Source organism: Lepidochelys kempii, chromosome 25, assembly GCF_965140265.1.
Source record: "Lepidochelys kempii isolate rLepKem1 chromosome 25, rLepKem1.hap2, whole genome shotgun sequence".
NCBI classification, from domain to species: domain Eukaryota; kingdom Metazoa; phylum Chordata; order Testudines; family Cheloniidae; genus Lepidochelys; species Lepidochelys kempii.
This window is the reverse complement of record NC_133280.1, coordinates 14,712,480-14,737,779: the sequence shown is the minus strand read 5'-3', so window position 1 is coordinate 14,737,779 and position 25,300 is coordinate 14,712,480. Positions and strand designations below refer to the sequence as shown.

Genomic DNA, 25,300 nt, shown 5'->3' with positions numbered 1-25,300 from the left:
TGGCCATAGCTGCGGTCAGCAGGGAAATCCCTTCTTATAAACTAGAGTGGGTGAATGGCAAGGCATTCTCTGTGTGGATTCAAGACTCTGGAACGTGCTCTCCTTTGGTTAGGAATAGACCTGGGCACACTAAAAAGAGGCAGTGGTTTGGTAGGATTCAGGGAGAAGACTGAGGACAGGCTTTGAGCTGATAAAGGGACAGAAAGGTGTTTGTGGAGGTCGTGGGCTGAGCTCCCGTTGAATTGATCATTTAATATTGTTAAGATAGAGATGTCGTGTTAATGGCGCATTTGGTGTTTTTAATTATTTAAATTGAAATAAATAAAAGTTGAGCCAGAGATGCCCACACAGAGGAACAAAGCTTGTACCGGGTGCTTCTGAGAAACAAGGCCATTGCCATATTGGTGTGTGCTGAAAAAGAGGCATACAGGACATCTGCCAACAGAAGAGTGGGCAGGAAAAGCAGGGTATACTCACTTTTCAAGAGAGATTTGCAAACCATGGAAGAGTGAAAACACTTGGCAGTCTCTGCAGCATTTGATTAGCTGTAGATATTTCACCAGCTGTTTAAAAGAGGAAACCTGCACAAGCACCAGTCTGCACTGCCTTAAAAAAACATCCCTAATGGCTGGCTACGAGGGATTCTCAATATATTATTGCACCTATACTTGAAGTGAACATTCTGATAATGTGCCCATGTCTACAGCAGCCATCCTCACGGCTATTGGGATTGGGCCTTCAGCCCACAAAGGTACAGTCACTGGAATTCAATGCTGTAAGTTAACTTTACGAAGCCCAGGTGACTTGAGCAGCAAGCTCTGTTCCCTGCAGTGCTTTTGGTCTTTCATAAATGTGGAAACGTTGTTAAGAAGTTCTGCTTAGTTTCATTCATGCCCAAAGACCCAGCAGGTGGAGAGGAGAAACAAGAAGAGAGCAGCACACCCTAAAACTGTGAGGCTCATAAACTAAATGGATCAACTAAACACCCCAGGAAAGCCTGAATGTTACAGCAGCCTTAATAGTTTTGGGAGAAGCTCAGCCTCGCCAGTGGCCTGCCAAAATTTCCTACCTTTATTACCTAATGTTTCATAGTTATTGCCCATGTGCTGATTAGCCACATCAGCTGCAATACCCCAGTGTGCAAGCTGTAATAAGCGCACCTGTTACCCTGGCATATATCACTGCCAGGAATGGATCACATATTTCTTAGTTGCAAGCCTGACTGCCTGTGTTTCCGAGGTGCCCATACATTTAATTTTCCCATGATGAACTCATATCAAATTGACCAGTCTCTGTTTTTATTTTTTATTGAAAGCCAAGCCATTAACTCTACATCACTGAGAAAGGTGAATCACATACTAAATGGTAAGATTTTGGTATCAGGGCAGAAGGGGCAAACAACAAACATGGGGAGGGGAAAAAAAATCTTACAATTTGAGATGTTTTGAAAGAATACTACCATGGGGCTGTATGTTCACCCACAAAAACCTGTGGCAAGGCCACTGCTTCTGATCAGACTGATAAAAAGCTAGGGGGCAGATGGGTGTGAGTTTGTTTACAGCCAGAGCAGAGGAGAGTTGCAATGCAGCGGTGTTTCACAGACCAATAAAAATCCACTGGCCTTTAATAACTCAGGTTTGAAGGCCTGGTTCTCTGCCACCCACATCCACAGAAAGGATATGTGGGCCTCTTGTTTTGCTGAAAGCTGTGTGTGAATTTAGTGTTCAGGAAAGTGAGGGACGAATGGCACTGGCACTGGGCAAATTTCCACAGCAGGCCTCAATCCCCCACTGTGTCGCTCTGCTCCAGACTTTGTTTTTCTACGAAGCAGAGATAAAACAAATAGGCACTGGGTTTGCAGTTTCAGCTGGAGGCCAGACTCTTTATACTTGTGACTTAATACAGGATTTGAACTCAGATCTTCGGGGGAAAAGGCTAGTCAACTAACTGATACTCACCTTTGGGGGCTAAGGGGGCTGCCTCGTATATATTTTTAATAAAGCTACGGCCAAGGCAGAATAGGCTGCATATCTGAGCAGTGGATGCAAAAAAACACAAAAAAATGTATTTCTTGGCAAGTAACATGGCACTGAGCAATAAACCAATGGAGTCCCTGAACTATTCCCATTAGTATCTTTGGTGCTACCCTTCTGTACAGGAGGGCACCGGATAAAAACCTCCATTCTCACCTGCTCTCTTCTCCTTTTTGAATACCATCCCAGGCCTTGTTTGATGCAGTTGTCATGGCACTCAAGTGTGCAGTGAGTGGGCTTCTAGGCCTTTGTTCTGGGTGAAGATGTCATTGTGACTTTAATAGATTTTACAATATTTGCAAAAAAAGGATGATAATGCAGTTTTGTAACATTTCACAGTAAAATTACAACAGTATTGAAAATACTTTGTCCTGAAAACGCTATCAGTAGTAAGGTCTCCTCGGATTGTTCTGTAGAAAAGGGAACAACAACAGAAGATTAATTAAAATTGCAATTTGAACAGAACAATGACTATGTGAGCTTAATTAATATTAATTGAAGGACTCCACTGAAATAGGAGGTTTCAAGGGGTGAAATCTGAGGTTTTCTCTGGAAAATTACAAATGGAATGCAAGACTAAGTGCATTGGCCTGCTGGATGTAATGCAGAGTCACATGCAAACTGATAAGCTTTTTGCCATAAGAATGGTTATTCAACATAAAACAAGCTGGGATTCAAGGACAACCCATCAGCTTCTTTTGTAGGCAGTATTTATACTTGGCACATACAGCTTCCAGCTAAACACAGGAACTTTTGTATTAAAAATAATAGCCAGGAGAGCTGACTGTCCGGGGTGTTGTGGTATTCATGATTTGATTCAACACAAGAACAGAACCAAAAGGAAAATCTCTTAGTGTGAATTGTTACAGTTCATTTCCCTGTGACTGTTACTTTATTTGCTCAATTAAAATGTAACTCTTGGGGATATTTAGGAATATCCTCTGATGAAAAGGTACAATACACTTTCCTGAGGTGAAGGAGTAGGTTAGACTCAGCATTTATATTTTACATGTAGGGAAACAACTACAGGCAGGTGATTTGCCCCAGGTTGTAGAGTGAGCCAGTAGCAGAGTTGGGAATAAACTCTTGGGGCGCAGATCTCCATGGCTCTGCCCCTTGTGCAGTCATTTACATCACTATCAAGGGAGTGGAAACTCCCAACACCCACATTTGATACTATTTTACACCCACTTTATACTGTGTAAATGGCTGCACAATGGGCAGGACAAAGGAGAATGAGGCCCCAGAGTCCCAACTCCTAGGTCCCCGTGCTAGCTGGAGCCTGCCTCAGAGGGGTGCTGTGGAGATTAGTTGGTATTTGGGAAACACTTTGAAGATGAAGGGCCATACTGTGTCCTCTCTGTTTTTACACAAGGCAAAATTGGCCATAAAGTATTCTGGAGCACTAATACTCCCCGTCCTCCCCCTTATAGGATATGGGCAGAGACACTATTGAAGCTTCACTATGTCGGAAGTGTGTTAGGAGTCACCTCACCAAAGGGTTGGGTCGGAACCTGTAGGCCAACATCATTCTTTTACGAAATGCCTCATACTCGTCATCCTCCTTCGATAGCTCAGCGGGACGATCGATCCCAAACCCAGCTCCGTCCACTGCAGTGGTACCCCTGTTTAAAAAAACAACCACAAAAAAACCCCTTCTAGTTAAGCAGATGCTAACAGAACATCTCTCTGCTAATCAAAAGAACCCACCACCTCATAGGATCTGCCCTCCTAACCAGAGCACAGAGACCAAGACAAAGGGACCATGTTTGCATTGCACAGGCGAAGACAGATCTGCAGCAATCAGGGTAGCTAGTTTTGACCTCAGAACAGTGCAGTGCTATTACAGCATTGCAAGCTCATTCCTCCAACCAGCAAACCCCGCTGCTGTAGTGAGAAGCTGTGGCGTAAATACAGCGCTAGTTAAACAAAGGGTTAATTAAGCATGTAACAGGGATAATTCTCAGTGCTTTGGGTGCCTCTCTAGTGAAGGATCCCCTGCCATGCTTATTAGCCTCTGGCAGTTAAGGTGACCAAACGCAATGATCTGGACCTTGCTTATTTAAGGAATGAGCATGAAACAGAAGGTGGCTACCTCACACCCCCAAAAGGGAGTCACTGGAAGATAAATCAGTATTCTTCCCTGTGCATCAGACAGCTCCCTTGCCTTGCCAAGTCATAGACATCAGAGATGACAGAGCCTCTTAAGTCACATTTTGCCCAACTGTGCAGTGCAGGATTGCTCCCTGCAGCACATTTGGGAAAGGTGCAGTGGAAGCCTCATTATTCTGTACACAATAATCTCTCCCCACAGCTCTTGATTTAAGTGGGCCACCACTTCACCAGACAGATATTCCTGAGAGAAAGGAGCTGAAATGCTTTGTAGAGACACTTCATCTGTGGTTTCCACTAGATATGCACAACTGTAGTTTACAAAGGACCCACTGGATGGGAAACATTCTTAATTGCTTTCATTATCAATATTTAGTTTCCCTATAGTCCAGCATACACCACAAGCAGCTGGTCATTCTGATCCACTTTGGATGCAATTACTCTTTATTATCCCAAAAACACTTGAGTAAAGAAACAGACTGATGTCCAGAGGGATGGCATGTACACACAAAGCTTTCTGCTTGGTACTGACGTGGCTTTTAAAAACAGTTGGAGCAGTACCATCTGGTAACTGCCCTTGATGGACAGCGCACCAGAGACCAGCAAGTCTGCTTCAGAGTTCTCCAGCTGCATAAGGCATGCATTGGATATTTAATCACATACAGCACTTTACAAACATTGATCAATCCTCACGTGGCCTGTGTGAGGAAGTAAGCACTACCCCCATTTTAAAGATGGGGAAACTGAGGAACAGAGTATGTGTCTCAGAGGATGGCACTGTGAGAGTCAAGGTTAGAATTCAGAAGCTCCTGGCCCATGCTCAGAGCACAGATCATCTATCTAATTCTGGAACCAGAAACACCCCAGTAGATTTTTTTTCCCCTCTTTATGAAAAAGGTTCTATGCACCGTCCAAATTATGAACCTCAGCCATATTCATTCCAGCTGCTTCCAACAAGCTGGGAAGCGAGCATCAGCACCTACCTGACAGAAAAGGACTGAATCAACAGAAAGAAAATACAACGTTTTGCTTACTTGCTGACTGGATTTTTAATCCCCTGTCCATCGGAGCCAAGCCCATCACCCTCCTTCCAGCCCATCTTCATCAGCATTTGGTAACCTATATTCTCCACGGTCAGTTTGAATTCCTTGTACTCAGAATAATCTGGTTCGCGACCTTCCTGCAGGGCAACAAAAGGCAACACGAGTTACACTGCATTACTCCACTCGAGTAGGGGAGCAGGGAAAGAACCACGTAGGGGAGATTAGTGTGGGCCGGGCAAAGAGTCAGGGACAGTTAATAATTTTAACAAAACTTCTTGGGATTCCATTGCTCGTCCACCACAGGGGAGGAAACAGGTAAGCGATACAGCACAGCAGAGCCACCCAGAGTCCAAAATGTAATCTGCAAGGTGCAGGGAGTGCAACTATGAGATTAAATTGAGACGTATCAGGCTTCTGAATTGAAAGCTGCTCACTGGGCTGGCTCCAAAGATGGCTCTTATTTAAAAAGAGATCTTACCTCAGGCCCCATCTCCAGTGCTGGCTACAAAGGAACACTATCAAGGATGCCAGCAGAGTTGGCAGGAGCCAAGGGCTCTGCATAGGCTTTATATTTTTGCTTTATTACATTTGTCTGGCTAAAAATTCCAATTTTCCCTACCTGGTATTAGTGATTCCTCATCCTGCTCGGACACTGGAACTGCAGATTTGTCGGCAAGCAGTCTGAAAGCTCTGTCTGTTTCACTGTAATGTCACCTAGTGCCCTGTACCCCTTGCTGACGTACTGTTTTGTCAGCCAGGCTTCCCCGTGAATCACAATAGATCAGCCCCCCACCTCCTTTAGTGACAAGACCCCTGGGGGATGGAGTTGTTTTTCCTTTAGTCTCCAGCGGTGGAAGAACACCAGCATCCCACAGCTGTGCTGAATCAGGACACCAGCTCTTTTCAAAGGCTGATGCCAAGGGGTTCAGAACAAAGTGCAGACATTTCTGCAAGTGGATGGGGAGCCTGTACAGGCTTGAAGTATTAAAAAAAAACCCAAAAACTTGCTTGCAAAGAAGCTATACCAGTAAGTGGCTCACAGAACTGCAGGCAGCCTACTCTGGTAAATGGCTGAAAATGCTTGAGTACTTTCCCTCAGTGCTACCAGACAGGTCAGATTTCTGCTGGAGAGTTCCACTGTGGCCTAGGAAACTGTCGCTCATTTCACCTTTAATGCCTTGAACGTCTCCATGAACTTCTCCAGCTCATCAGGTGGCAGGAAGTCCCCGATGAAATGCTTCCCTCTGCCCATCTGGGTCAGTTGCTCGGCCCACTCTGCTCAAGACATGGAGGGGAGAAAAAAAAGCATAGTAATGATAAAGAAATGTTCTTTTATAGCACCTTTGACTTCAGAATCTCAAAGTGCTTCACAACCCCATGTGAAGTGGGTGTTATCTCCATTCTACGGGTGGGGAAAACGAAGCACAGAGGTTAAATGACTTGCCCAAGGGCACTCAGTGAGTCGGTGGCAGAGCTAGGAATGTCCTGACTAATCCCCTGCTCTAGCCACAAGACCTCATACTCCTTTCTATGGAAGTCTCAGCACAGCAGCAGAACAAAAGGAAATTCGGTGCTGAGGCTTTCCCACCCACCTCGTGTCTTGTCCATTTCCATGCGTCGAAGCTGATGTTCCCATGTCCCCAGTTCATTGTCTACCTCCTCATCGCTGTCATAATCATGCTGGTGCTGCTGAACCGCTTTTTCCCACATCACCTGCATTTCCTGCATGGCTCGCTTGTGTTTCATGATCATGTCATACATCTGCTGCATCTAGGGAAGCAAAACAGTAGCCTGCTCAGTGAGGCAGCTAGTCTGTAGGCAGCAGAGTGGACACAGAGAGGTCCCTAAGTTCTGCAGTAGAGCACATGGCTGCCTTATCGATGAGACAGAAAAGCAGGCCATGAAGACTACAAATCCCAGCAGGCAATGCTGAATCCAACTGCAAGCAGCTTACCACTCAGGTCAAACAGGAGCATCACCTGCTGGCATCTTTGAGAGCTGCACCCATACATTAACAATGTGGGCAGCTGCCATGTGACCCTTTTTATGTAGTTTGTAGTTTAAATGCAGCCCTCAGGATCCCAAAAGTGGCCAGTAATGATACCCTGAACTACAGTAACACAAATCTCAGCAGGGAAGAAAAGTGACACAATAAGCCTTGCAGACATTGGGCTTTAGTTGGAAAGGGCATTAAGTCCTACATGGATAGCATATAAGAGGAAAGGTGAGCTCACAGCCAGAACATTTTTTTGTTTAGCGGGGAGATGGGTTGGCTGGATTTTGCTCATGTCCCCCTATGCTCTATAATGCATTTCTGCTGACCACAGCATCATCTGATACTTACAAATCCAATATGAATCCAAGAGGTTTTGTTTGTTCAGCCCCTGGGAAAATCTCTGTTGTCTATCTCCACCCCTAACCCAACCATGCTGCAATGCAATGTACTGCTGCACAAATTAGCTTAGAAATCATTTCATGGCATTACCTCCTGCTGCTCCTTCAGCTGTTTCTTCTGCGCATCAGAGAGCTCTGTCACACCCACTAGTCCAACCGGTTTCCCTTTTTCATAACCAAGACCCTTGAGGTCCTGAACTGAAATAAGCAAATGTCAAAGATTTTCAAAAAACTGAGCCAGCCATTCAAGACAGCAGAACCATATCCCAACATCCTATCCATTTAAATCTTACAGTCTGTTTCATAACTCCAGCATTAAGATGCTAAGCTGCACAACTCCCAGTAGTACTCTAAAGACTCACAGAAGAAAGACTCATTAGGTCACACTCCACCTCCTGGCCAACTCAGAACTGTTCTCCACATTTGTATTCTCTAGGGCTTTGTTCTGTCTAGTTTCAGATATTCCCCAGCTTCCCTTGGGAAACTATTCTACAGTCTTGGAGATCACAGAGTCAGGAACTCTGTCCTCCCAGGCAGGCTAACGTTACCCTCTCTTAATTTAAGCTTATTTCTTTTCATTAAGCTCCTTTATGAATCTCCCTACCACAAATAAACTGGTATTTAATTATACAGCATTAAGTGCCCAGCAGATTTCAGTCTGTCAGTGTAGTGCTCAGTACATCTATCCAGTAACTGTACTGTGTTTACTATATGAATAGCTACCAGTCATTCAGAATGATAAATGATCACACCTTTTTTGGAAATTACCACTCCCTACTACATGTTTAATTTCTCAGCTACAGAATTCAGAAGGACAAGGACATCAGGCCTCCTGCCTTCAAAGAGGAGACATATTTTAAGTCTAAGCTTGATGTCTCCGTTGGTGTATCCCTGTTCTTCTTCGTCTGGGTCTCAAGCTCCTGTTTTGAAATGATTTTACCTGCTGTTGTATTGGAAAGGCCCTGCAAGTAGGTTTTAAGCTCAGTAAGGCAGGCCCCTGCTGATTTTGAAAGGCCATTCAGTGCTGTGCGTTCATAGGGGCATTTTAAAATTGCATAATGATCTCTCTTTAAGAAAATATTTCTGCAGCAATAAAAACAACAAACAAAAATATTCCTGGGGTGGTGAAGCCAAGATTTACAATGAAGAGCAACTTGCAAGGCTAGTCTATTTCTAACTAACTGGGCTGACAGCTCCCCTGTTAAACATCTAAGAGTTGCAGTTAAGTATTTAAAGGATTGCAAAAAAACCCCCACAAACCCTGCACTTGAAAGTACATTATGTTTTTCAGTACAAGGGGAAGGATTTTTTCCTAGTGGCTACAAAAACCTCATATTTAATTAAAAAAAAGGAGTACTTGTGGCACCTTAGAGACTAACCAATTTATCTGAGCATAAGCTTGGTTGGTCTCTAAGGTGCCACAAGTACTCCTTTTCTTTTTGCGAATACAGACTAACACGGCTGCTACTCTGAAACCCCTCATATTTAATGTGAACCCAGGCTATGGCTAAATTATGCTTCATTAATTATTCACTACCAATTAATTATGAAGCCTGATAATAATAGGATCATTGTTCATGACACCAAATGTCTGTGCAGATGGTAATTAGGTCCCAGGGGTCATCTCTCCAGTTCTCTCACTCTCACTTAGGGCAATTGATCAAAGTGCATTATCCCCTTCCCCATATGGTTTTTGCCAAGCATGTCATGATTTGGAAATTGGTTTCAGAGTGGTAGCCATGTTACTCTGTATCAGCAAAAAGAACAAGGACTATTTGTGGCAGTTAGTCTCTAAGGTGCCACAAGTACTCCTCGTTCTTTTTGATGATCTGGAAAGTGGCTTCCTTAGCACCTGCCTCCAAACAAGAGCATAAAGCAGTCCAGCAGTTCATGCTCATATGGCCGAGAGCACTTGGATACTCATATAATCAGTCTTAAGAGCAAACTGTGTATATCGAGTTCAGCAGAAACATGGCAAGAGATATTCTAAGACAGAGTTAGAGATAAACTGGCTCACTCCAGGCCCTGTGAAGTATTGAGTATGCCCTCAATTCCCAATGAAATAATAGCAAATAAAAAAACAAACCTATACATAAAATTATCGGACAGAGGCCCTTTAAATAAAGCACATGATTCTTCTCTCACATACACCAGTGAGAATCAGGAGCAGCTCCACTGATGGAAGTCACTGATGGAAGACTGGTGAGAGGAGAATCAGGCTCAAAATGTCCTATGGGAGACTTTAGTGGCAGCGCCAAACACAGGGTCAGCCCCGTTCTCAAGGAACAGGAAGCCTCTTTGGCTACATTGAAGAAATCCGTTCGACCTTCACAGAGAAGGTCAGCAGCTGTTTGACTTAGTTCTAGATGGCATAAACTCTCAGGCTAACAGCACAACACAGCTCATGAGGCCAATGTATCGGCAAGCTTCCAGGGACAGCCTTAAAAGGAGAAGGGTGAGATAGAGAGGCATCTTTTTTTCCATCCCAGACATACAGTGCATGCCTTTGCTCCTCTTTGCACTAAAACTGTACATCCGGTTTCATGGAACCAACATATGATCTTGCAGCTCCAGGCCAACATGACAATAACCTGCTGAAAGACCTATTGTACGTGTTTAGCTCGGTGCACCAAGGCTAATTAAAAAATCCCTCAAAGTGACACCTATTATATCCAGGCAAAGTAGACAGAAGGAAGAAAGTCTTTGGTGCAGGTGGGAAAACTATTGTAGAACAAAGCCAAGACAGGTGCCTGGGCAACTTGTATCAATCTGCACATATTGCAAAGACATCAGCACGCTTACCTAAACCGGGCCACGGGACTGAGAGTGTTAGCCAGGGCACGCTCGTGCCATGAAAACAGGCAGAAGATGCGGAACTGCTCCTCAGCTGGGATAAAGAGCTGCTTTCATCCTCGGAAAAGTGTGCCTTGCAAAACATTACCTTTGGCCACAACCAGGTGAATGGTGCCATTTGCATTTGCAGCATCGAGCAGAAGACTACCGGAAAGTTTACCCCTACCCACATGTCTGGAGAGGAGGTCTCCCTTCCTTTCACAACAAGTGCAATCACTCTATAGCCAAAGGGAGCCATTAGCTGCCTGACTTTTGACTCAGTGTTCTGAAGATCATATTAATTACAACTAGACAGATCCAAACCAGCGCTCCGCCCCCAATCCAAAGTTAGCACCAGACGTGCCCAGACAACACTCACGAATTTTCCTGTAGTTCCGAGACTTTACTAATTAATAGCACCCCTGTTCTATTCAGCATTTTGAATACTCACTGTAGTATACAAGCTGCTAAGTGTCTAAACATCAATATATGTAAGAGGAGCATCATATGTGTCCAAAAGGGCCATACTACACTCTTCACTCCGCATGATACTGATTTAAGACTGAAAACTGACATGGAATGAATGAGAAATAATAAACAGTCCTTGCCTAACTGTCCAAGGCTCCAAAGCAGCAACATCTACGAAGCAGATGGGGCTGGGGAGGCATGGACCATCTAAAGCACATTTTGTGGCTCTAACTCCAGCAGGGCCATGGCTATAATTTGGTATTCTAGTCATCTGTCAAGTTAAAGATGTTAATGCTAGAAGAGGATTATTCTATCTGAACCAATAAACATTTTCCCTGCAGAGCATTAACACAGTGTTAACGGTCAATTTCTTATGACTGGCAGATTGTTTGCCGTCTTTTCCTTTACTTGACAACGCCCTGTGGAAAGTGAGCATGCCACCTGTCTAATTAAGAGGAAGCTAACACGGAGGTTAAAGGAAAAAGCAAGTAATTTTAGCAGGAAGACGCAAAGGAATGTGCGGCTGTAAGACTCTATCAGACCCCAAATGCAGCATGATGCGCAAGGCAGGAATTCACTTATTTTATTATGAAAGCATCTGCCCAGCTTTGGCTTTTTAACTTTTTTTTTAAAAAATGTATTAAAATAGATAAATGAAGGTGTGACAACCCATGTAGCCTGCCTTTTACACAAGTTAGAGACATTAAATGTCTGAAGGAAAGAAGGACTCCAGCAATACAGAATGAGGGGAGACCTTGGCATTTGATTTCGGTCTCACTAGGAAAAGGAATAGAAGATCAGACCAGTGGTCCATTTAGCCTGGTATCTCCCTCCCTCCCCCTCCCTCCAGACAGAGCTGGCTGAAACTCAAAGTTTCCATTTTGCGAGAAGTTTCAACGTTTCAAAATTTGTTTTAATTCCAAACAGTATCAGTGCTAAACTGTTTCATTACAACACAAACAGGAGACACTGATCTAGAAAAGATAACATGTCAATGAGTCCTAAGTAGCAGCTGCCCTTTGTGATTTAAAAAAAAAAAAAAAAATCTCTACTACTGATGTAAAAATAAAAAAACCCATAAAATAAAATTCTAAATGAAGTTGTCCAAAATGAAACATTTGTTGTTTCAAAATATCCCCCCTCCAGGAATTTTTGTTGAAATCAACATTTTTTTTAAGCTGTTTAGATTTCAATGGAAACTGTTTTTCATCAAAACATTTTGACAAAGGATGTCTGACCAGCTCTATTCCTGATCCCTGTGGCCATCAGCTGACACTACAAAGCATCTTACCCTTTATCTTGGCCATCCAGTGTTATTAATGGCCATGCAATTATCCAGTCTCTCTTAAAACCCAGCCACAGTACATGACCCAATGACTTGCTGTGACAGTGAACTCCACAGGCTGAATGTATGCACTTGTGAACTCACTCCGCAGCTCAGAATGACATTAGAGCTTGTTTTCTAGAAAGAGTGCAACATTTCCACTCTCTATACTCACACCAATACCCCTCCACACCCTTTCCCCTCATCACACTAGAAGGGCAAAGTATTCAAAGACAGTTGCACCTGAAAAATGCTTGCATTCATCAGGGGCCCTTGAAAGTCATGCTTTCACGTGCACATAGCCAGCTCACCGTTGGACTCATTACCTATCTACACATGCATACATGGGACATAAGCGTTTAAATTTTGCAGGCACAGTAAGAGTGCCTCTATTGGAAAAAGAGTCCTCTCATGTTTGATGTGAGTTGCACCCCTAAAGGGGTCTGCAGCATGCTGTCCTCAGAGAGAAATCACAACCCTGGATCAGGGAGCAGTCCCATGACTTGAAATAGGTCCTGGAAACCAAAAATTGGAAACTGGCAGCTTTGCTTGCATCCCTCAGCGCAGTGATTCTCAACCAGGGGTACATGTACCTCTGGGGGTATTCAGAGGACTTCCAGGGGTACATCAACTTATCTAGATATTTGCCTAGTTTTACAACAGGCTACATAAAAAGCACTAGCGAAGTCAGGACAAACTAAACTTTCATAGACAATGATTTGTTTATACTGTTCTGTATACTACACACTGAAATGTAAGTACACTATTTATATTCCAATTGATTTATTTTATAATTATATGGTAAAAATGAGAAAGTAAACAATTTTTCAGTAATAGTGTGCTGTGACTTCTGTATTTTTGTGTCTGATTTTGTAAGTTTTTAAGTGAGGTGAAACTTGGGGGTACACAACACAAAGACTCTTGAAGGGGTACAGTAGTCTGGAAAGGTTGAGAGCCACTGCCTTAGCACCATGAGCAAAGCTATTTATGTTTAGTTATTTTTCTGACCCATCATCATCAAAGAGAGGATAGAAGAGCTGCCCAAGGATGTCAGCCCACCACGGGGAATAAGCGGAATTCATACTTCAACATTTGTTTTCTGACAGTCTCTATTCCTGAAGTGAAATAGCCCTAAATAGCATAAAGAAAAGGAGTACTTGTGGCACCTTAGAGACTAACCGTGAGCTATAGCTTACGAAAGCTTATGCTCAAATAAATTGGTTAGTCTCTAAGGTGCCACAAGTACTCCTTTTCTTTTTGCGAATACAGACTAACAAGGCTTCTACTCTGAAACCTAAATAGCATGGAGGCTGAGGCTATAATGAGCTACCGCTCAGCAGAGTTTTAAAGATAGCTGGAAAGCGATAAGATTCCAATCCCCAGAGTCAATGAGATAAAGTGGTTTATCTGGATTTGCACATGAGAGTTAGCTGCTAGACTTCGCTGAGAGATAGAAGGTTGCTGACTGGGGAGATTACAACAAGAGATAGACTCACAGTGTATTCTGTTTACAGAGCCAACTGAATTAGAACAGATCACAAGCTACCAGGAAAAAAAAATCCAATCAACCCCAAATACAGAACCACTAACCTGACAATGGGGAGGGAGAAGAGTTCAACTCCTGCTGGGCAAGCTCTGGGGGGGGCAAGTCAACCTTTTCCTCCTCTGGCCCCCATCTGCTCTTCCTCCTCTTTTTAGAGGCAGCTGCAGCCGGCTGTTTAGAGGAAGCTGGAGAGGATGAAGAGGACGGTGTGGCTTCAGGAATGCTCTTGTGTTTCAGGTTGGGTTCCAGCACAAAAGGTGTCCCTATGGAGTTGTTCTTGGCCTTACGGAACTCCTCCAGCTTCTGCCGGTAATATTTGTAGCCTTTGCTGTTTGGTTCATATAAAAACCTAAGTTTAAAAAAGAAAAAGTTTTGCGTGCAACAGTTCAATTCAGAGATAGGTCTAACCGTGATTTGGCCAGGAACTCTCCTCCCCACGTGCTTGGAAATACCTCCTGCCTCCTTCAAACCCACTTCTTTCACTTCACCCCTGGATACTTCTCTCCCCTCTGGTGCCTCATTTGCCTGGGGTGCAAGTTAGCTTGTGAGCCCCTTGGGACAGGGACTTTATGGCTGTTTGTAAATGCACCATGGCTAATGGTTACAATACCATAGAAAGACAGAGAAATAATAAGGAAGTGGTTGTTCTGGTTAGGCATCTGATGCCTTTACAAGATCACATTGTCAGTGGAAACATAAAATCTTCCCCCAATCCCCCCTGCTGTACTCCACACAGCCTGTTCCAGTTCACAAGAGATGCATCTTCACCTTACCAAACAGAAAAATGGACTAGTGGTTAGAGCAAGCTCCCACTCAAGTACTCACCTTACTGACACTAAGTCATTTTATGTAATCCCACCCTCCCCCACACCCAGAGCTCACTGCCATAGGCTGTAACCTCATGAACAAATAATGTCTTTTCCTTTTTGGGTGGAGGGAAAATCCTATTTCAATCTCTGTGGGAGGAATAGGAAGTGTCTGCAATCTAACAGCCACACAGATTAGACACACTCAGATTTGTTACAAATCTATCCACCGCTTCCCCCATCCCCTTTTCAATTTAAGCATTTTAACATAAAACCATAACTACCTTCAACCTTCCCCATCCCTCACTCTTCAGAGGATCAGTTTATTATTGGATACAGCCTCTCATTAGGAGACTGTTGTGTTCTTGCAGGAGAACACACTCAGTTAGGTAATAGGTCCGTTCTGTCTATAACTGCATGATTCTACACAGGCCCACGCACACATGTGTCTCTGCTGTATTCAAAAATTCACCAAGGTGTGACCTCGCACTCCCTAACTCAGACAAAGCTGCTGCACACTTCAATGGGCATTGTTTCAGGGTAGCGCGTGGAGAGCGGGATCAGACCCTCCATGAGCAATACATGAAGTAACCCAAGCAGCAGGCCCAGATGGGATTCCCAGCAGGGCTTTAAGAGAGTTAAATGACAAAGCGGCTCAGACGTTAGTACATCTGTCTGACATGCCACTCAACACAAGGGGGCAGGGATTCCAGAGGGCAGGATGGCAGTTAATATAATGCCAAGATTTCAAGAAGGAACAGGCTAATTAAAAACTGGTGAGTCTAGCTTCATTCCCAGGAAACATATTGTAACTCCTTGTAATGGCAGAAACAATGAGCTGCTTGGGTGAGAAGAAAAACAAGGCACTTCCCAGTGGGGATTGTGAGTAATGGGGTCTGTCAGATAAACTGATGAGAAATTTTCCAAAGGGTGGAGGAGGGGCTCTTCCTGGAATTTAGTTAAGGCGCCCTACAAAGCGGCAGTGAGTATCAGCCCCAGATGATGGTCATGGGTGAAAGGGAGCTGCAGGGAAAGGTGTAAAGGATTAGAATGAATACTAGCGCATTGCCATGGAAGGGAGGAAGTGAATGCACAATTAGGGAAATCAGATAGTAATCAAATGCCAGTTTGTTTAGAGTATTTTCTGGTCAGAAATGGCAGTCTTGGGCTGGGATTTGGGTTCTAGGCTTGGTCAGCTCTAGGAGTGTCCGATAGCAGGAAATAAGTAGAACAGCAGCTGTGTTGCACCGGGAGTGCTTGGACTGGAAAAGGGGTGACCTACCCGGCACAAAGCAGCGTCCGTTATTTATAACATGTTTTGGGTGCTACTGTAATATGTGCTGAACAGACATAGAGGGGAAATAGCGCCAGCACCCAAAATTTACAATCCTATGCCTGATCCTCCAATGAGCTTTGTGCAGAGGGACCCCTGTACCCATGCAGAGCTCACTGGAGAATCCAGGCCTAAGACAACAACAAAAACAGACTAAAGGGAGCAAAAAGGGATATAACATACACACAGAGGGATCAGGTGATGGCAGCATGACTCCAGTGCCATGATATCTAATACAAGAGAAGATGAAATAATAAATATTGACTCATTTCTAGCAGCCACTGAAGCAGCAGTGGGACTAAGGAGTAATATGAATGAGGAGAGGGTAACACGTTCAGGAAGTGTGTTCCATGCACAGAGGGGAACATGAAACAGAAGTGAACGCACAGGGTATCGATGCGGGTAACGCTGTCTGGCAAAGTGGAAATAGCAAAAAGCAAAGATCAGACTTCAGGACAATTAAATCGCACTAACATGACTAAAGATGGTGCTAAGTGGTTGGAGCAGTGGACTGTGAAGTAGGACTCCCGGGCTCTATACCCAGTTTCTTGTATCCTAAGTCTTATTCATAGGGGTTTGTCCCCTGTAAACCCTGCTAAAAACAAACACAAAAAACATGCATACTCAGCTGCAGGCTTCTTCCTTTACCTGAAAGCATGGTTCTCCCGGTTGTTCTGCAAGGCAATAGCTTCCACCTCTGGACCCCCGTCTGCTATGAACCTGGCCAGCTTCTCAGCAAAGTTCTTGGTCTCTTCCTCCTCTGGGGGTGAAACTTTAAGCAGGCTGTCAATACTGGGCCCAACTCACACACCCAACAGTCAAAAGCCTATCTGTTCTACGGACCCCAAGAGTGGAATAAGGGCAAGAGGAGGGGTTTATTTTTAAGAATAACGTAAAGAAACACAGTCAAATGGTCAAGAGTTCATATCACTGGGTAAGCAGTGAGGTATCAGCTAGTGCGATGGCTCTGTATCCAGGGGAATGGCCAGGACTTTCACTCTCTGATTTTCTGCATGCCAGGGGGCAGGTGTGAGTAGACTAATACACAAGGCAGCTTTCCCCTTCTGAAAACCCATATTTTCTGAAAACCCATATCTCTCGCACTTAGGAAGGCAGCTAGTTTTGTCCTCCTGTACTGGATATTTGCCCATAGCAGAAAACCACAATGCAATCGGTCATCTCTAGTTAAGGCCCCCACTTCTGAAGTCAGTGGCAGCTTTGCCAGGATTGCAGCCCTCAGAAATGAGTGTGGCAGGTCACATGTGAGAGAGAGTGGTTTGTGTTACTCTCATGGTTGTGCTGGCTACTCTGGAGGAAAAGAGGAAAGTAGTGCTCCATACAGAGCCTTCATCCCGCTCTTAACTGGAGGAGGGAGCTACTGCAGCCCTAGTCCAATGGTACAGAGAAAGCTCTGACCGTGAATATTGTCAGAGCAATTCCCCCTTATGAACAATCAAACAAGTATTTTATTTACATACAACTGCCTTATACGGTACTTCTCATCTTCAGAGCACTATGGCAACAAGGCTTAATGGTTAGAGCACAGCAGTAGGCGTCCAGGCGACCTGATTTGTTGCATGGGCTTGGGCATGTCAGAACATTTCCTTGCCTCAATGTCCCATCTGCAAAGGGTGGATAATACCACTTAACTATTAGGGTGCTGCAAGGATTAATTAACTGGTGTTTTCAGAGCACTATGGACCTAAAAAGCTCTATAAAAATCATTGCTACTGTGTGTTAACTAATAAACCTTCAACACCCTGCACTGGTAAACAGCATTAATCCCTTTTTTACAGCTTAAGAAATGGAGAAGAGAGGTTAAGTGATTTGCCATGGTCACACAGGATTTCTGTGCCAGAGGCTGGATTAGAAGCGAGATGTTCCTGACCCAAAAATCATGCTTAGCTCACCAGGCAACTCCCTCCTTCCCAAAATATTTAATTTTTTGCATTTCACTGCCCTGGATATTAATTCACTGGCAGATCATCTGCTCCTGCTGCTTCTCCACCTAAAGCCACAATTCCCAATTTGCAAGAACCCATCTGTTGGCTATGGAATTATGATGCAAGCTAAATGTAATGTCTTTCAATGGGGAATAAGCAGCAGAAACAGGGGAATGAATGCTGAAGAAACAAAGACCCTGTTTCCATCTTGACTCATGTAGAGTGAAGTTAGAAAGCGAACGAGAGTACCTGAGAAGCAAGACAGATTCTAAATCTATTGTCTTTCAGAGTTGGAACATCATTTTCAGGACCAAACAATGCAGAATCTTCTTCCTTCTAGCTCACTTTCCTGAAGACGTTTGGGAAATACTAGGATACTCTTCCTCCACAGGAAGCAATCCTGCAAGCTCTCAGTGTGTTGGACTCGCACTGATTTCAATGGGACTTTCATGCGTGGAGAGCTCCCTTATAGACTTAAGGAAATGAATATAGTGGCATCCCTTAAGAATCAGGCTCTCTTATTGACTCACGAAATGAATATAGTGGCATCAGAGATCGATGCCAGGAAACATCATACAACTCCCTTTGTGACAGTGCTTTACTTACAGGCAGCAAGAGACCAACAGCAAGACTAAAGCTGCTGCATATTCTACTTCGATTGATTCTTAAAATGTCTAACTAGCAGTTATTGAGAGCACTGAAAAAGACTTTATGATCTACATTTCATGATTGAGAGGTTGTGCTCCCAACCCCCTCACTTACCTTTCTGACAAGAGGACGTCTGCAAACTCTGATTCTCTTTTTTCATTTCTGCTACTTTCTTTCTGTAGTACAGGAATTCCCTGCTGTTCTTATCATGTAAAAATCTGGAGTGGAGAGGAGAAAAAAGTTACTAAAGCATATTTTGAGACGTTAATGTTTCTGCCCACTTGGTACAAAACAAAAAAAGACTAGACTAGACAAAATCAGAAGATAAACTACTCTGAAAATACCTTAAATGACTCCATTTATAAATTGTATAGCATAACACAGTGTTTCTCAACCGGGGTCTGGCGGGGCACAAGCAGGTTTCAGGGTGTCTGTCAAGCAGGGCCAATGTTAGACTCGCTGGGGCCCATGGCAGAAAGCCAAAGCCCCACAGCCCTGAGCCCCGCCACCCAGGGTTGAAGTCAAACCTGAGCAATGTAACCTTGCGGAGTTCCTGTGGCATGGTTTTCGTATTCAGAAAACCAGTTCTTGTGGCACAGGTGGGCTGTGGAGTTTTTATAGATGTTGGGGCGGGGGGAGGGCCCTCAAAAAAAAGGTTGAGAACCCCTGGACTATAACACTTTATACCTGTAAACCTCACAGCACTTTGGGAACATAAGCAACAGTAGCCCCATTTTACAGACGGGGAAATGATCACGCAGCAGACAGAGAGGAGTGAACCTACGGTCTCCTGACTCCCAGCCCAGCACTCTTATCTGCTAGACCACAATAGCATAGAGTCAGGGCTCCTGGGTTCTCCTTCTAACTGCTACTGATTTGCGACGTGTCCTCAGCAAAGTCATTTCCTCTCTATACCTCAGTTTCCCCATCTATAAAACAAGGCCAATAACACTCAGCTACCTCAAAGGAGATAGTGAGACATAACTGACTGGTGTTTGTAAAGCGCTTGGAGATCCATGGCTAGAAGGCTGTCCAGATGCACAGAGTATTCTTATGGTACTTTGTGAAAACATATGAAGGAAATGACACCATAAAGATCAAACCCCCCTCTTCCCAGAAGATCACAAAGCCCCCGCTCTATGCATGCAGGGCCTAGGTTCTTCACCTTGAGATATACTATGCTGCTTTAGCAAATTAAGTTTGCCCCCAAACTTACGAAAATGCTGGATTATCCTTGTAGTCTTCCATAGCGACCTTTTCTAATTCTGGTCCCCCTTCGGCCACGAACCTAGCCAGCTTTTCCACCACTTTCCGGGTCTCTGCATCCTCTGGGGGTAAAACTTTAAGCAGGCTGTCAGTACTGGGGTTCAACTCACACACCCAACAGGCACATTACTTCTAAGAACCACAGCGGTAGACAAGAGTGGGATGGGGATGAGGAGAAAAACGATGAAATGGGGAGCCAGTCTTACACAGCTGCACAAGTTACAAATCCGAGTTACTCTCAGGCCTTACCCTCCCAGTGGGAAAGGAACGATCTGACTAGAACCTTTTATGAGAGAAAATAGAAGATTTGGATTCCTTCCAGTTTAGGGTTCAATTGCAATTTGCTATGTAATTAGCTACTAACAATTCTAACATACACACTCACAACGGGGTGGGGACAATGTGGCTGTTTTTTAAAATAATGTATTGTTCACGAAGGGGCATGGATTTCAGCTCCTGAGATGTCAGGCTTTATCCACATACCAGACACAGTCTGGGCAGTGGGAGCGTAAGCTTCCGCATGCTGCACCTGCCAGTGTGCCTTAACCAGGAAGGACCATTACCAGACGGGAGAGAGCTGACTCTCTGAGAAGTTACCCTTTGGCCTCTCTATTGAGACTGCCAACAAGGGGCCAATTCATCTCAAGTATCAGAGGAAGTCCAATAAAGGACACATGTTCACTAGGAACTAGACAGAGACCAGACAAATTTCACACAGGCCACTGAACAGCTATCAGACAGTAACAGATTTGTCAGCACTGACCTAGACTAGATTTGACCCAATGACCAAAAAGCAAAAAAGTCCATATCCTAGTACCAATCCCATTAGCCAATTGGTCTTCCACACTCGTTTTTCAGTTGTTGTAGGGATGTTTAATTCCTGCTTTGGTTTCTACACGGTTATGTGCAGATCTGCCTGAGATTTTGCTCAAGTTTCTGATGGAAATAGCAATAAGGCAGATCCCATATAGCAAGAAGTGGTCTTTCTAATGCATCATTAAAACCATTTCACATTTTGTTTAATCATGTAACATGAAGCCTAGCTAGGAGGTCTGTAAATATGCCCAGACTGACTCTCCTTCTAAACCATTCGTTCAAAACATGAATGGAAATTCAAGTTACTAGCTGGGAAGCAGGGCTCAATAAGTTTCTCTAAGATCATCTTGGCCCTAAATTTATATTACACTTTATGTTATTTGATATGCTGCAGCATTCTTTATTCTCTTTGATATTCCAACCTAATCAAGGAGTCATAGATCCCAGGGCCAGAAGGGGCCATTGTGATCATCTAGTCTGACTCCCTGTATAACACAGGCCATAAACTTCCCCAAAATAATTCCTAGAGCTTCTCTTTTAGAATAAGGATCCAATCTTGATTTAAAGGGTAAGGAAAGAAGCTCACAGTCAAGATGTCCAAAATGGTGATTTCCTAATGAAACTCTGGAAAGATGGGAGGGCTTCACTTCTATCTGATCTCCATAAAATGCTTAGTGTTCAGACAGCCACTCCTGAAAAGGGAGCCTTTCATTTTCAATTGATTAAAACAAACCAGATATGTCTCAAGACCACCTTTTAAAAAAGAATTGTGCACCATCCAGCCTGCTTTCTAGCTGCAAAGGCAGATACCCTTCTACCACCAACATCTAAGCAAGCTCAACTAAGTGGAGGAAAGATTAGAACACACCCTTCCCCTCCCTACTCCTTAGGGTATGTGAATTTTGTAATGGTGAAAGGTGCTGGCTTGACAGCCCTGGAGAAGACAGTCCTCTATTCACAGCACAGGCAATGGTAGGGGGAGCGTCTCCCACTCTGGCTAACAAATGTGTATCAGCCCCAAACTAGAGGAACAGTATCTAAGGGTGAGGAGGGAGTTCACTCTCCATGGTCCAGTAATTCAATCCTCAGCCCTGTCATGAAGTTGGCAACAAGGGGGCCAATCAGTGTCAATTGTAGTGTTTATATTTTGTGATGCAGACACCTGCCCATTGGGATCTGGGCTGAAAAATACTTTCTCATGTGCTGTGATTTGGTAAGATCTTTCCAATGAGAAAGCATCAAGCAATAACTTTTCCCCATAAGAAAGACTGTAAACAGAAGTCTGAAGAAGCATTAAACCAAGCTGTTTCCCATCTGAACCCTTACCGATAGCCTAACTGAACCTGCATGCAAAATAAATAAGAAGTGATTTCAGTTCAATAGGATGCAACTTACTTTTAATTTCCAACCATTGCTCATAATCCTCCTCTTCATCATCATCTGGCGACTGAAACACACTGAGGCGGTTAGCAACTGGCATCTGTTTGGAATGGGAGTAATTCTTCACTTGGTTCACCATGCTGCTCGTGCCCAAGCTGGGACGTTTCCCAATCAGGATGGGTTTCTTCCCGGTGCTTGAAGCAGAGGTGTTTGCAGAAACGTTGCCAGAACTTGGGGAAGCTTCTTAAAAAAGAAGGGGGGTGGGGTGGGAAAATCTGTGTATCCTTTCTGATTTGATCTGAGTAGTTTGCATAGGGCACTAATATGGTTACCACAGTGGACTGTGTTTAATTTTAGGTTTACAGATGTTTGTTGGTAAACACCAATCTCACCCAAGCAGCTGAGTTTAAGGAAGACTAGGATCTCCCGGAAATGTTAAGAAAATACATTTCAAGCTCGAGAACATATCTTGCTAAATACAGATGGTAGCAATGCAAGCTTCTGTACCCCATACTGCCTCACCAAGTCACCTTCATCTTAGTTTAGAGGGACCACTTCTATTTCAGTATTTAAAGTAACCAATGTTAGCAAACAGTTTGCACTCTCTAACACTGGGCTCTTCCATGTCAATACACCTTTAGAACAGCTCTCATGCTGCTGGTGTCACAAAGGAGAAGAGGGAGGACTTTCTGTTGCTCAAGAATCAACTTACCAGTACTTGATTTTTCCTTCTGCAGCTTAAGAAACTGCTGGAGAAAGCTGCCGTCATTGGCAAATTTGTTGGAAACAGAGGCTTCGTTTTCACCACTTTCATCTCTAAATAGAAAAAAAGAAGAGAAGGAGATTAGATGCTTCATGTCCTTCCTTGTAGCTCAGAGAGCAAAATAAAATGCTAATAATTGCTAATCTCTCAAGGTGGAAAGGGACCACTTGTCTCAGCACTTCCCAATAATATAGCATTTTCAAAATATTAGATACTAATTAATCTCCACGATACCCCTGTTAGGTATTAGTAACCCTACTTAACGGATTGGAAAGTGAAACAGGAAGTTGAGTAAGTCACTTATTCTAAACCTGCAATGAGTCATGGTCGGAAGCTGGAGTTAGAATTCAGGTGTGTCTGATTCCCAGTTGAGTGCTTGGACTACGTCTCTCCCACTGTACAAAATGCCCCTACATTTTCTAAATCTCCACAGCCACAGAATTTGCCTATTATGGAATTATCTGTGCATCCCATGTAGTTCACTCCCCACCCTACTGAAACAGGGCTGCTGCTAGCAGAGTTTCTGTATCATTTCCCTGAGCAGCATTTGTTCAGAGGACTACATTAACCAAACCATGCTAGAGACTAACCCCACAGTAGTTTCCAAAACAAGGTTTACAGAATAAAAGTATCAGGCAGAAAGCCCCAGGGAAAACAAACTAGGTCTCTGCTAGCAACAATCATGTTTAATTGTTGTTGCTAGCTGCTCAACCATGGACAATACTTTAGAAAGGAGACAAGACGCTGAAAACTGCCTAGCATAAAAAGGAAGATGTACTAAAGTACTAAATTTAATTTTACTAAAGGGTTTTTTTAAATCAGTCCTGTATGTAATGGTTTCTGAAACAAAATTTAGTGACAAAACCTTATGATTCTTACGCACTCATTGAGCCGAGGGGGTTGTTGGCTGGCCAGGTGATTCCGTTTTGCTTGCTGCTCCATTTTGGCCTCAATTTCTTTCTTCTTTTGTGCTATCAATTCCTCCTGATGAAGGATATTCATATTCATCTTCACAGATTTAGATGGTGTAACGCCAAACCATCTGCTAGCTTTTCCTGGAGAAACAAAGTGGGATCAAAATTTTCTTCCCTTTATGAGATCATCTAGAGAAATATTAGAGTGCTTATAAATAACTGGAGGGGCATGAGAGAAAAATCAAACAAACCACGTTTCCACTTCTACTATTCCTGACTTTTACATCATCTGACTAGGGGACATTTGGTAAGTCCTTTAACTTCTATCTCAGACTTGGTCTACATCTAAAACTTGGTTCTCCCTAGCTACACTACTCAGGACTGTGAAAAACTTCACATCCTATACAACATGTTGAGGTCAACCTAAACCCCACTGTAGATGCGCTAGATCAACAGACGAATTCTTCCATCAATCTAGCTACTGCCTTTTGAGGGGGTGGATTTACAACAGCAATCGAGAAATCCCTTCCATCACTGGAGTGTCTACACTACAGCAGCCTTGCTGCAGCGCTTGTCGTGTAGACATACCCTTAGATCGCCCCCTCTAACAGGACACATCCGTGAGACTTAACCTACATTTTGCGAGCGCTTTAGAAATCCTCAAACAAAAGGTGTTACAGAAAGACAGAGCATTCTTATATTCGGCTAGAGACTCTCACATGTGAGATGACAGTGCATTCTCTCCCAAGGTGAAGGGCTTTGCTGTACGTGTATCAATCAGGCATTTAAAACATCACTTTTTAAAAGTCTCCCTCATTTGTACAATTACAGCTTGGCAGCCAGAGTTCTGAGGGCGGCGGGGAAGGTGGCTGCTGATCTGCCTAGGGGGAAAGGCTTTTCGCTTCCAGGGCTGGGCTGTGACTGATGGCAGACCCACAGCAGTCGGGGGCCCCGCCAGCCCTGCTGCTGAGAGCCCGGGCCTGCAGGGGCGGCCCCTTTAGACGGGATGCCGGGCTCGAGCCTGGGGAGGGGCGGGGAGAGGACGAAGGGGGCTGAACCCCCTTAGAAGGAGTTAAGCCCCCTGCGAGGGGCCGGGCTCTGCTTGGGAGCCTGGGGAAGGGGGCAGGACCGGGGCCGGGCTGGAGGAGGGGCTCTCTCTCAGACAGGCGGGGAGGCAGCGGGGCCGGGGGGAGGCTAGGCCCAGGCTGCGGAGACAACATTGGTACCTGGAGCATCCCGGGAGTTGTCCATTTTGATGTCGTTATCCCACAATGCAACGCGGTTACCTGGGCTTATGGGATGGAAATGGAGGGCAGGGCTAATGCGCCGCAAAGGCGCCTGGGAGTTGTAGTCCGAAATCCAGAAAGCGGGAGATGGATGGGGTGGGGAAGCTGGAAGGATTAAAGGCCTTCTCTCTTCTGTATGTGCTCCAAGATCCCACCCTCGCCCCAACTGCCGGATTCGGCCTCCCGGGCAGGACTGAAGGCAGGGACTACGACTTCCATGAGACTCCGCGCGGGAAGTCCCGTTGAGAGAGCGCAGTTCTCGCGCGATTTGGCGAGGCCTCCAAGGAGGCGGGGGAAACGGGGAGTGAAGAACAACATTTCCCATGAGCCTGTTGGCGGGGACGAGGCCCTCCTGGGAGGCGAGGGCCGCTCGCCAGCGCGTGATTTGCTCCGAGT

The 25,300-nt window shown here is 44.4% G+C and overlaps 1 protein-coding gene across 2 annotated transcripts; it reads right to left on the bottom strand.

The window, feature by feature from the left end:
• Positions 1-1,291: 1,291 nt before the first annotated feature.
• SUGP1 (SURP and G-patch domain containing 1) lies at positions 1,292-24,926 on the bottom strand. 2 transcript variants are annotated; one of them, XM_073324465.1, is made up of 14 exons: positions 24,845-24,926; positions 23,588-23,759; positions 22,654-22,757; positions 21,957-22,184; positions 19,696-19,819; positions 18,594-18,697; positions 16,537-16,660; positions 13,797-14,098; positions 7,674-7,780; positions 6,781-6,958; positions 6,357-6,463; positions 5,180-5,325; positions 3,529-3,658; positions 1,292-2,443 (listed from the first exon to the last, which is right to left on the bottom strand). In XM_073324465.1, exons 1-14 carry the CDS (start codon positions 24,867-24,869, stop codon positions 2,417-2,419), a joined length of 1,878 nt encoding a protein of 625 aa, XP_073180566.1. In that variant the 5' UTR covers positions 24,870-24,926; the 3' UTR covers positions 1,292-2,416. The 2 variants fall into 2 exon arrangements, with proteins under 2 accessions (XP_073180566.1, XP_073180567.1); XM_073324466.1 differs by having other exon boundaries at positions 21,957-22,181.
• Between the last annotated feature and the right edge of the window lie 374 nt (positions 24,927-25,300).